General features: G+C 39.3%; 1 protein-coding gene across 1 annotated transcript in view; it reads right to left on the bottom strand.

Annotated features, from left to right (window-relative positions):
- Nucleotides 1–2: 2 nt before the first annotated feature.
- The window catches only part of LOC109900746 (scavenger receptor class A member 5-like), a 66,018-nt gene continuing 53,137 nt past the window's right edge, over nucleotides 3–12,883 (bottom strand). The window contains exons 8-9 of the mRNA XM_020496534.2: nucleotides 9,191–9,379; nucleotides 3–3,110 (exon numbers count right to left, since the gene is read on the bottom strand). Of these exons, the coding sequence (XP_020352123.1) occupies nucleotides 2,977–3,110; nucleotides 9,191–9,379 (323 nt within the window). The 3' untranslated portion in view covers nucleotides 3–2,976. The remainder of the gene's footprint in view (nucleotides 3,111–9,190; nucleotides 9,380–12,883) is intronic.

Raw genomic sequence — 12,883 nt, 5'->3', positions numbered from 1 at the left:
ACAAATGAATACCATTTTATTCTTTCAACAGTACATTATCTTTTTTTTTATCAGCAAGAAATATCAAGTTTCAAAGTATTATCTAATGAACATATGACATATTGTCACATATTCACTGTATTCATTTCAAATTACATGAAAAAAGACTATACTATGGTATAAATACTATAGTATTCACTGTAGTGTTTTGCAGACTTTACTGTAATATTCACTGTAGTATTTACTGTGGTATACTGTATATTTACAGTTAACTATGGTATAATTATTGTAGTAAAATAAAACTAGTGTATATACTACAGTTTTTAATGTAGTGTTTTTTAAGAGATTACTGTAGTACTTACTATAGTGTTTTTGTTTTATTATATTTGACATAAGTGGAGGCTTTGTCCTTGAGGAAATCTACTGGACAAGTACTAAAAAGATCACGTTTTCAATGATCTGTATGTAGTTGAGACTGGGGTCTAAACAGATAATTCAGCACTTCTGCTCTTTTCTATAATCTGTGGGTAACACAATATATGGTCTATACTTGGCATGTAGGTTTCTAACTTATGGGTGTAACAAATTGGAATATGGGGAGGGGAATGTTTTCCACTAGTTACCATGCCCACAAAGTATAAATTGGCATAAAAAATGTATGATTTTTTTTGTTGATTCTTCATCTAAATTTAAGGTAGGTATAAGGTTAGCAGTGTGTTTAAGGTTAGGGTTAAAGTTACGGTTAGGTTTAAAATCACATTTTAAGAAGATAAATTGTAGAAATTGGCGGGGCTTAAAAGACTATGCGGCTTTGGTAACTAGTGACAACCGAGGGGAATGGGCAGGGTATATGCTAATTAAATATTGTAGTGTTTTTGCGGACAATACTGTTGTAATTACTACAGTGTTTTCTTTGCAGATAATACTGTAGTATTTACTATAGTATTCTACGGTATATTCCAACGTTCTCTAGTAAGTACTACCACACATGATCGAGGGATGCTACAGTGTGTAGTATAGTATTTTACAGTATTACAGTTTACTGCAGAATTTTATAGTAAGTGCTGTAGTATTCTATAGTAAACTGTAGTATTTTTTTCATGTGGGCCGGGTGTTATGACCAGCACAATCGATAAACAGATAATTACACTCCTCAAAAGTCCTTATTAAATCTTGTCCAATAAAAGTGTTGGTTAGAGTTACAGGGGTACCATGGTATAATAAATCAATCAATCTCGACTTCACATACTGTGGCAATTATAGCATCCTAGTATTTGATAGTATGTTCCTAAAGTGGGAACTTGGGTTTGTGGTCCCTGTTATACAAATCAAAATTGTGTGCAGGCTGCTCCCTTGTACTTGAAAAGGCATTGCATGACTGATGAATTTACAGAACAGTTGAAGATCCATGCAACAATTACCTCTATGTTCACAGACTAACTGCACCCTAGTTGAATATTTGAGAGTGGATTATAATAGTAATGATCACATACTGCAGGAATATGTATTTCTACAAAACCAGAATAATTTCTTTCTATGAAAATAATTCTGAAGAATTCCAATAGAAAATATTTGTTATAGTTTCTTTCCCAAGAGGGAAGCATTATCAATCTGAATGAAAATATACAAAGAGGGTAAGGTGTTATCTTTGACAGTTGTCACATACACCAGATAGGTGCAGTGAAATGTGTTGTTTTACAGGATCAGCAATAGTAGTATGGCTCCCCTGGAGCAAATTAGGGTCAAGTGCCTTGCTCAAGGGAACATCTACAGATTTTTCACCTTGTCGGCTCAGGTATTCGAACCAGAAAACTCTATAGCACTGGAGGCTGGTGGGAGGAGCTATGGGCTCATTGTAATGGCTGGAATGTTATAAAGGAATGGAGTCAAAAATGTGGTTTCCATATGTTTGACGTCTTCGATACTGCTCCATTTATTCCATTCCAACCATCCCGTCCTCTTATAGCTCCTCCCACCAACCTCCACTGCTCTATAGCACTCTATAACACCTCAATAGCACTTGTCTGAATATGAACCTCAGTGGATGAAAGTGAGGACCATGTCTAAAGGGGAGCTGCTTCAACGCTTCAAATGAAAAACTGAGAGATAGTCCAGATTTATGTGTCTCAGTGTATATCAAACCTAGTCCTCAGGACCTCAGCACATATCTTTGCTTATCCCAAAGCAATATTTGTCTAGGTTCATCTACAGAAATCTATGATAAAAGATATCATGCTCATGGAAACACTTGATTTACATTTGAAAGTGTATTGCGTCAGCGGTTGGTTTCGCTTATTTCACACAATAATCTATATTTCCCTGTTTCCTTTCCTGTGATAAACCTCAAGTCGTTGCATGTTTTACCATTTCATAAAAATGTTCCCAAAATATAAAAAAGCCATCTAGGGCTGTAATTTGTCTTACTTTAGTCCTGGTTTCCATACATAAACCAACCGTTAGTCTCCAAACCGCCCCTGCAATTGTCGATGAAGAAAGAGGCATTTTTGGCTGCACTCTAACATAATCAAAATTAGCCAGTTGAAGGGAGAAGAATGAAAGAGAGAGAGAGAGAGAGACTCTAAGTCATGATGATAAAAAAACAATGCTTGCTTCCACAGACAGAAATGTTGAAATCGACAGACACAAACCAATCAATCGTACTGGGGCCAAGCCATACACCTATTTCAAATGGCATTAGTTCCCTTTATTTTCTTTGTAATCGCGTCATCTGTCAACAATTGGACAAACATTTGTGACTGACCATTTTTTAAGTTGTACCTTTATAGGCACTGAATCTAGTTCAGTTAAACCTGCTTTACTTGAACAAAGTCGGCCATGAGGCCCTAAAGGGGTCTGAAGTCAAATCAGTTGCCCACAGCAGTGAGTAGGTGTAGGGCGTCAGAACGCAGCCCCTCTGCTCTAACTCACGCTGCCTGTCATCTGCAATTTAACTCTGCAGTTTAGAACTGAACTCAGTGGGAGTTAAAATGGTAGGTGTTAGGTGTTGCATGTCACCCCCGCATCCTCCACGTGCCCACAGTTAGTCTTGCCCCAGCCTGAGAACTTGCACTGGTGGATGGTGTCCTCATTCCCAACACAGGCCACATCATCCATCCAGATGAGCCCAGTACCTGTAGAAATAGACAGGGCAATATATTAGAGAGAGAGAGAGATAGAAAGAGAGAGAGGAAACACTTTAGTCAAGATTTACCTGACAATGCAGGTCACTCCAGTACTTACAGAAACATATGATTTTCAACTGAGATTATAAAGGAGGGATTTAGAGGATTTTTTCTAAGACATTTTTCATATTTTTTATTTCACCTTTATTTATTTAACCAGGTAGGCCAGTTGAGAACAAGTTTTCATTTACAACTGCAACCTGGCCAAGATAAAGCAAAGCAGTGCGACAAAATCAAACAACACAGAGTTACACATAAACAAATGTACAGTTAATAACACAATAGAAAGAATCTTTGTACAGTGTGTGCAAGTGTAGAAGAGTAGGGAGGTAGGCAATAAATAGGCCATAGAGGCAAAATAATTTCAATTTAGAATTAGTACTGGAGTGATAGATGTGCAGATGATGATGTGCAAGTAGAGATACTGGGGTGCAAAACAGCAAGCGGGTAAGTAATAATATGGGGGTGAGGTAGTTGGGTGTGCTATTTACAGATTGGCTATGTACAGTGATCGGTTAGCTGCTCTGATAGCTGATGTTAAAAAGAGAGTTGCATGGGGCCAGCCAAGTATCAGGCTCTGATGTTCTATTCTTTCTCTCAAATCACAGCCTTTATCTGAAGTGAAGAGACTGTGATAGCAGAGTCTAGTCTGGCCATACTCAGGCTCCTCTCCTAGCCCCTCAGTCTGCTGAGTAATTCATCACACGAGTCTCCTCTGAGAGCTCTTGGAAGCATTAATGTGAGGCAGATATCTGGCAGAGGGATGAGAGCACGCCGTCTCCACAAACACAGAGGTTCTGGAGACTGGCGTCTCCCGTCCACAGGCATCAGCTAGGGTAGCTAAGCACCACCAGAGGGGACCTCTGGCATGGAACCTCTGTCTGAAACTGGGGTTTATTGTTGTATCAATTACATTGAAGACAGAGCTGGGAGGCCGACAAACAAACATGACAACACCCCCCAGCGCCTGCTTCTTGATCCAAATTAAAATGATTTCAAGACCCAGTCAAGATCTCCGGGATGGCTTAATGAATTGTTGCTGTCTGAAGAATGATGTGCAAAATGAATATACAATGTATAAAAGCACCTTAGGAATTCCAGTGTTCATGATGAGTTTGGAGTTACAATGGTAGACTTGGGACAATGATTCATCATGCGCTTTGAGAAGAAAGGTCACGTCATCAATCAGTATGTAAATCTGATGGGAATGCATTTGTGTGCTTGAGGGCTGGATGCTTTTACACTCTGTCTATTGTTCTACCACTGTGCTCTTTTTGGGATCTAAATTATTTTACTTGCTAAATAAGCAGGTTTGAGAAGTTCACTAACATAATTCAAAGACATAGGATCTTAAATATATGCCTAACATAACCCAACTTGGTTTGATCTATAACAACAAGGTCTAATATACATGCAAGAAAACCACACAGATAAACAGTATATCAAACCAATCCACATAATATATGTTTTTAAGATGCAATATGTCATATGAATGTCTCTGTCCCAACAAAGGTTCCCACAAAGTTACATTAGCATAAGCATGTCTGTCTTACTCCACATTTGAATCAGATTTCATCAGGGTTATATTTGAATGCTGACAAAATAACAAGCTCAAAAAGCACAATATGGTTTTTATAAACCTGAATCAGACGTTCATTTATTTTACTCTATGATGAGAGTTTACAGATATGCATGAGGGCTTCCTTCCATAGACCAATCAGAGGCTGTGCACGGGGTGAGAGGATTCATAGGCAGACTTGATGAAAGACTATTAGAGGCCAATATAACATCAATATATCCTGCTCTAGTTGGAGCCAGCAGACTAGACCATCAAACTATTTAACGTCAGAGCTGGTCTGATATAGTGTACAAATAGAAGTCTGTAATGAGAATTCTTTGTGTTGTTTGGTAGTAATGTCTCAATTTCAGCAATGTTATCTATCATTGTGTGTCTTGGCTCCAAAGAAGTAGTATCCCTAATGTTCAAATGAGTCCTGTCCCTCTCATGTTTAAGAACAGGATGTGTAAGTAAATATCATACCATATTGTTTTCCATATACTTTATGACCAACGGTATTGTTGAGGACAGACCACAATCACGAAGGCCTGGCCTATTGTCTATCTACTCTATCCTTTTGTTCACAGAAACATTTTGAACTTTAGGTGTGAGCAATATTTTCCCTTTGAATGTTGGCGAACACAGTGTGTATGATCAGAGTTCTGCTCAAAGGTCTTTCTACCACATTTAGCACCATAAAGTGCTAACGTGCCGACTCCAAGTCATAGCACAACCAACTACATTACATTGAATAACTGAAACATCTTGAGTGCAGCATGAATATGAAGCAAACTTGAAAAGAAAACATAGCCTCACAAATGGGGTCTATGAAAGACACATTTACAATTGTTTCATTCGTCCTCAAATAACATACGCCCTCAAAAGCCAATGTGAATTATAATACATTTTAAAGCATGGCTCTTGGAATAAGTATTCCCAGAAACAAATAATATTAATACACCACAATATGTTGATTGGACCTAACAGAGGTGTGTGTGTGTGTGTGTGTGTGTGTGTGTGTGTGTGTGTGTGTGTGTGTGTGTGTGTGTGTGTGTGTGTGTGTGTGTGTGTGTGTGTGTGTGTGTGTGTGTGTGTGTGTGTGTGTGTGTGTGTGTGTGATGTAATGGTAGTTGTTGAAAAAAGGTCATAGAGGAAACAGATATTACCACTGGGACTTTTTTGATGGCATCTGGCTCCTATGATTTTTCCATATAAACTTATATGAATCTCAGTAGTATTCTACTGCTGTGTGCACTAATACCCACCATAAAAAAGTATAATTACAAAAACAAATGATAAAAATCATAATCCAACACCCTGAAACACATTTATCACAGTCTGTACTGTAGTTAGTTACTAACTAGATGGAGATAAACTGCAAAGTGGCTTCCCAGCTAGCACATAATGTTCTGAGAACCATATGTTTCTTAGAGCTTGGTGAGAGTGTGGTTGTCCTATGCAAAATAACCATACAACCTTCCCACAATGTTCTGGGAATTGTGCAGGATAGTTGTTTGGCTTTGGAACATTTAAGGAACTTGACAAAATACTGTTATTTTCTTGGTATTTCATTACGTTAACAGAACGTTTCCGAAAAGTTCAAACATGTTTATATTGGATTACATTACAGTTCTATGAATGTTCTCCAACTGGCTTGACATTGGGAATGTTCTCAAATAGTTCAGAGAACATTAAGAAACAACATTCTCCTGTGGGAATTTCAATATTTTAAGCATAACGTTTCCACCAGGTTTCCTCGTGGTTCTATTTAAAGTAATGTTCCGTTCTCAATTTGTTCTGAGAACGTTAAGAAACAACGTTCTTCAAATGGGAATTTCAGTATTTAGCATAATGTTTTCTGTCAGTTTTCTCATGGTTCTATTTAAAGTAATGTTCTCAGAACATGAAAAAAACTTTCTGTAAAATGTAAAAACCACAAGAAAACATTAGTAACGTTCAAAGAACGTTCTAAGAATGTTATTTAAAAACATATACATTCCTTTCTCAGCATCAACAAAACTCTCTCTATTCTCTATCTTGTTAAGTGTGTTCAGGTCCACTAAATGACCCTGATCTGAATGAGAGCTTGTTTCCTATGAAATGGGGTCTGTTTGAATAGACTAAAATGAATTGCTTTGTAGGAGTAAAAAAAACATGACATGCTAGCCAGGGGTTGGAACCGTTTCTGGGAACAGAACAGAAAACCTGAAAAGAACAAAAACATTTGATGAACAGAATCAGAAATGGGAAGGAAAGTGATCTATACTGTTCCGGAACAGAACCATTATTTTAAAAGCATGGTAACTAGTTAATGACATTGTTTTAGATTCCAGACATATTGTTTTTGTCCCACAAATAACGTAACAAGGTGCCTATGCCAAAGCCCTCACGCTGTCACTTAGAAACTTAGTCCAGTGTCTGCCTGCTAGCTGAAAATATTGGCCAGTACCTGTGTGTGTAGGCAACGTGCCCCCCCCCCCCCCCCCCCTCCGAAGCCTAAGCTACTGTTGTAACGGCTGTCCTCTTCGTCTGAGGAGGAGTAGGAGGGATCGGACCAATATGCAGCGTGGTAAGTGTCCATGTTCATATTTATTAAATTCAGAACAAAATAAGACCAAAATAACAAAAAATAGACCAACACGAAACAGTTCTGTCTGGTGCAAACACAGAGACAGAAAACAACTACCCACAACTCAAGGGCGAAACCAGGCTGCCTAAGTATGGTTCTCAATCAGAGACAACGATTGACAGCTGCCTCTGATTGGGAACCATACCAGGCCAAACACAGAAATACAAACCTAGAGCAAAAACATAGAATACCCACCCACATCACACCCTGACCAAACTAAAAATAGAAACATACAAAGCAATCTACGGTCAGGGCGTGACAACTGTAGCCTACTGAATTTACAAGCGTGATTCAGAAATTAGGGAGAGATGTTTAATTGGAGAAGAATGGATGACCTTTTCCAATGCTAGTTACGGGCATTATAGTTATCACGTTTCACCTTGGATTTATTAACTGTTTTAAATTCTGGTGCCTCTCTGCACACACAAGTCAGTTAGCTAGCTAGCTCTCGGAAGTTCAAAGACATACAAAGTTCCTCCATAGAAGCCTCTCCTCCGTAGGCCTAATTCAGATAATGCATGTCATAACAAGATGCCCAGCACTTCAAGCCAAGCCTCCTCCTCCACTCTCTCGCTCTCTCCCCACCTGCAAAATTTCAGTCGTATCTCGCTCACTACACATGGTGGTCCATTGTGCATGTAAACAACTATAGCTTAGACAGCTGATAGCACCCAGGCACTATCGGCTGCTTAGGCTAAAATAACTATAGCTTGCCCGCTCCATAGCAAGCTGCACTATCTGCACTGATTGGTGAAGTAATTTAATCTCGAGCTAATGTAATAAAAATAAAAAATGATTTCAGAGGTTTAAAAAGGAACCGAAAGAACGATATAAACAGGTACTTTTTTGGCATTCGAACCAGTTCAAAACTTTATTTTGCAGGTCGGAACAGTGGAACACAACAAAAAGAAAAATGGTTTTGTTCAGAATGAAACTATGGGAAAATAATTTATGTTGCAACTCCTGATGCTAGCTCCATCCTGGTGGCACAGTGAGCTAATTCCATGGTTAGAGAACAGAAGATCAAAGGTTTGAATCTCACTGATGCCATGCCACAATAATAAAGACATTTTTTTGCATGATTAATGCCTAAGCAAATTAATTTTCTTGTGTCCTGTGTTTGGAGTTCAAAACAGTCAACCCAAACTAATCTAGCAATGTTATAAAGTCTTATTGAAACATTCAGTGACAGTTTAAGGAAGTTATTAAAAAACCTCAAAGTAACCTATCTTGTCCAATCTCAGAACGTTAATAAAACCTCAGAGGAAAACTTTCAGGGGACCATAGTAAAACGTTATCAGAACCTCCCTGCAACCTAAAAATGTACGTTCCAGGAACAGGCAACATATTTACATCTGTTCTCAGAACGTTTAAACACCTTCAGTTTTACCGTTCAGGAAATGTATGGCTTCGTTCTCAGAACTAATGGGAAACCAAAAATCTAAATAATTTTAGACCCAAAATCTAAATCATTTTTGACCCAAGCCACCCCGTGTACCCGGACTTTGAACTACTCCCCTCTGGATGCAGAGATAGGGCACCCCTCGGCAGGAAAAACAAAGCAAATCATTTGTGCCAGGTGTGATATCCCTCCGAAATTGCTCGGGCTAATGTTCCTATCGACTCAGTAAGGCCAGCAGGCTAGTTTATTTTTATTGGTATGTACTGTAATTGTTATGAAAGTTGTATTGTCAATTTGTTTTGTACTTAAACGCCACTTTAAACGTGTACATGACACTGCAACAAAATTTCCCCATGAGGACAATGAAGTCAGTAAAGTGAAGTAAAGCTCAACTTACATTCCCACAACTTCAAAGGAACCAAATGTGCTAGCTGGGTTACCTTGTCCAAACCGGCCTGTTTTATGGATCTCGAAGGCCCCTGTGTAGCCAAGCATCCTGCAGACCACGTCACCGTCCTTCTTGTCCCAGACGTCGTCACACACCGTTCCCCAGCGCCTCTCATGGAACACCTCCACTCTCCCCTCGTGAGGGCCTGATCCATTCACCAGTCTCACCAGTGTCTCGTCCACTGAAACACACACACACACACACACACACACACACACACACACACACACACACACACACACACACACACACACACACACACACACACACACACACACACACACACACACACACACACACACACACACACACACACACACACACACACACACACACACACACCAGGAGAGAGAGACATGGCTGGTGGTTAGACAAGGGATGATGAGGGGTTCATAGACCACAGATAAGGTTGAGATGGCTTGACTCAGTGTATTAGTTTTGTGCATTATTTTTTGTTTGTAGACATCTTTCACCACACATAGGTTTAATCACCAAAACACAACATAATTACATCTTGTACATTGTTTTGGTGGAATTTCCTCAAGTATGTTGTACATTTTCACAACTGTTAGTACAAAACTCAAAAAGCACTTGTTTCAAAACTTTAAGCACATTTTCAATTGATTAAGTATAACACACAAAATCATACAGTCACTTTTTCACCAAACTTAATCAGTGTTTCATCTAGAAATACATGTTTCATATTGCAATACATGTTCATATAAAGTACTTGCCATTCACAATGCAATTCTCACATTACTTTTGATATGATTCTTTTCTCTTTTGTTAAAGAGTACTATTACTTGTACTATTACTTAACCTAATTGCTCTTAATTGAGGATCACCTAACCGTTTGGTAAACCTGTAGATTTAACATGCCAACTGGCTTGTCTAGTACAGATTATGAGAACTACATCATGAAAATGTATGTCTGTAAATTAGAAACATAAATATTATATATTGTATACTCAAAAGTATTGCTATGATGATGACTAATATGATTTAAATTCACAGTATATTGAAAAAAAAAATCTGAGAGATGTACTGTATGTAACTAATCAAATTCAAGTGCATTGGTTGTGTACACAGATTAGCAGATGTTACAGCAGGTGCAGTGACATGCTTATGTTTCTAGTTCCTACAGTGCAGTAATACAATATCAATACAATACATTACCAACACGCAAACAATCCAGAAAGTCCCACCCCCACAGTAAACATGTATCCAAAATTAAAACTGTACATTGAGAAGATATCATTATGTTGTGTTTTGGTGATTGAACCAATGTATTCATTATATTTCACATTAAACGTATATTTGGTGAGAGATGTCTACAAACAAAAAGAATGCACAATGAAAGGTTTTGAATGTAAGACTGGCTGTGTTACAAGTGTTACCAGTTTGGAGTTTAGAAAATTCAACACATACTTGTGAACATAGTACCAAAGCAAAAAATAAATAAAACGGTAGTTCTTTTAACAACCAATTAATTGTCCTTGAATGTAGTATACTACAGTCTTGTAAATTACAGTACATTCCACTGTTTTCACATGAAGTATTACACTAGCACTACCCATTAAAAATGACTAAACATCACATTTCCATCATTTCTATCCCATGTGTGATCAAAGGTGTGATCATTGAAGGCATCTTTCAAATGTAATCAAAACAAAATAAATGAAAGAAAGAAAATTTGTTTAGCAGGCAGTAATTTGAGCCGTGTCTTGATCATTTGTCCATAGGTTTTCATCAAAGCCACAGAAAAATATCCTCATTGTTCATGCACGTGGGAAAAAAATTGCGAATCTAAGCCTAACATAGGTCTGGATGGAAATCATTGTATGCCTCATCCATGGCCTGAAGGTGGGTGGTTCGCTGATGAGGATGGCAATAAATTGTGAAGCATTTTGTCTGTAATGTCATTTTCGTCATGTGTCGGACCCCAGTAAGACTAGCTGTCACCACTGACGTCAGCTAATGGGTATCCAAATATACATATACAAAAATATCATCCACCTGTATTGTAATCGTGTATTGTATTTTACAGTATTGCATTGTGGGGATTGTCGTGTTGTGCGTGAGCAAACGTGACTGGATGGCCAGCACCACAGTATTGTACTTACGTACAGTATGTATAGTAGTGATCCTGTACGTGGTTCAGTTCATAAGAGCATGGCACTAGCTAATTTCCTATAATTCTAACCATATTTACCATGGCTTGGTTTCATTTGAAGCATATTTTATACGTCTCTTGTTTGTATAAATTGCAAAGACATTGGCAACTCTGTATTTGTAGTCAACTTTGTTCTGGAGTTATCGGCGGTCACAGAGAGACGGATAAATCATGTGATTGTATGATTAGTGGAGATAGCATTTAACGATGAGCTTTTAATGATTTATTTAACTTTTATTTAACTAGGCAAATCAGTTAAGAACAAATTCTTATTTACAATGACGGCCTACCCCGGCCAAACCCTAACCCAGACCACGCTGGGCCAATTGTTCACCGCCCTATGGGACTCCAAATCACGGCCAGTTGTGATACAACCTGGAATCGAACCAGGGTCTGTTGTGACGCCTCTAGCACTGAGATGCAGTGTCTTAGACCGCTGTGATACAGCCTGGAATGGAACCAGGGTGTCTGTAGTGACACCTCTAGCACTGAGATGTAGTGTCTTAGACCGCTGTGATACAGCCTGGAATGGAACCAGGGTGTCTGTAGTGACACCTCTAGCACTGAGATGTAGTGTCTTAGACCGCTGTGATACAGCCTGGAATGGAACCAGGGTGTCTGTAGTGACACCTCTAGCACTGAGATGTAGTGTCTTAGACCGCTGTGATACAGCCTGGAATGGAACCAGGGTGTCTGTAGTGACACCTCTAGCACTGAGATGTAGTGTCTTAGACCGCTGTGATACAGCCTGGAATGGAACCAGGGTGTCTGTAGTGACACCTCTAGCACTGAGATGCAGTGTCTTAGACCGCTGTGATACGGCCTGGAATGGAACCAGGGTGTCTGTAGTGACACCTCTAGCACTGAGATGTAGTGTCTTAGACCGCTGTGATACAGCCTGGAATGGAACCAGGGTGTCTGTAGTGACACCTCTAGCACTGAGATGTAGTGTCTTAGACCGCTGTGATACAGCCTGGAATGGAACCAGGGTGTCTGTAGTGACACCTCTAGCACTGAGATGTAGTGTCTTAGACCGCTGTGATACAGCCTGGAATGGAACCAGGGTGTCTGTAGTGACACCTCTAGCACTGAGATGTAGTGTTTTAGACCGCTGTGATACAGCCTGGAATGGAACCAGGGTGTCTGTAGTGACACCTCTAGCACTGAGATGCAGTGTCTTAGACCACTGTGATACAGCCTGGAATGGAACCAGGGTGTCTGTAGTGACACCTCTAGCACTGAGATGTAGTGTCTTAGACCGCTGTGATACAGCCTGGAATGGAACCAGGGTGTCTGTAGTGACACCTCTAGCACTGAAATGTAGTGTCTTAGACCGCTGTGAAACAGCCTGGAATCGAACCAGGGTCTGTAGTGACACCTCTAGCACTGAGATGTAGTGTCTAAGCCAGGCGTTGGATTATGAGCGTTTTCAAGTGCAACGTTAATAACGATGGTTTTGGGAATCATCTCAGACATTTAACGATGCTCCTACGAAGGTTCTAACAATGAATG

The sequence above is a fragment of the Oncorhynchus kisutch genome, linkage group LG12, assembly GCF_002021735.2.
Source record: "Oncorhynchus kisutch isolate 150728-3 linkage group LG12, Okis_V2, whole genome shotgun sequence".
Taxonomy (NCBI): domain Eukaryota; kingdom Metazoa; phylum Chordata; class Actinopteri; order Salmoniformes; family Salmonidae; genus Oncorhynchus; species Oncorhynchus kisutch.
The sequence above is the reverse complement of the archived record's forward strand: the minus strand, read 5'-3'. Positions and strand labels throughout refer to the sequence as shown.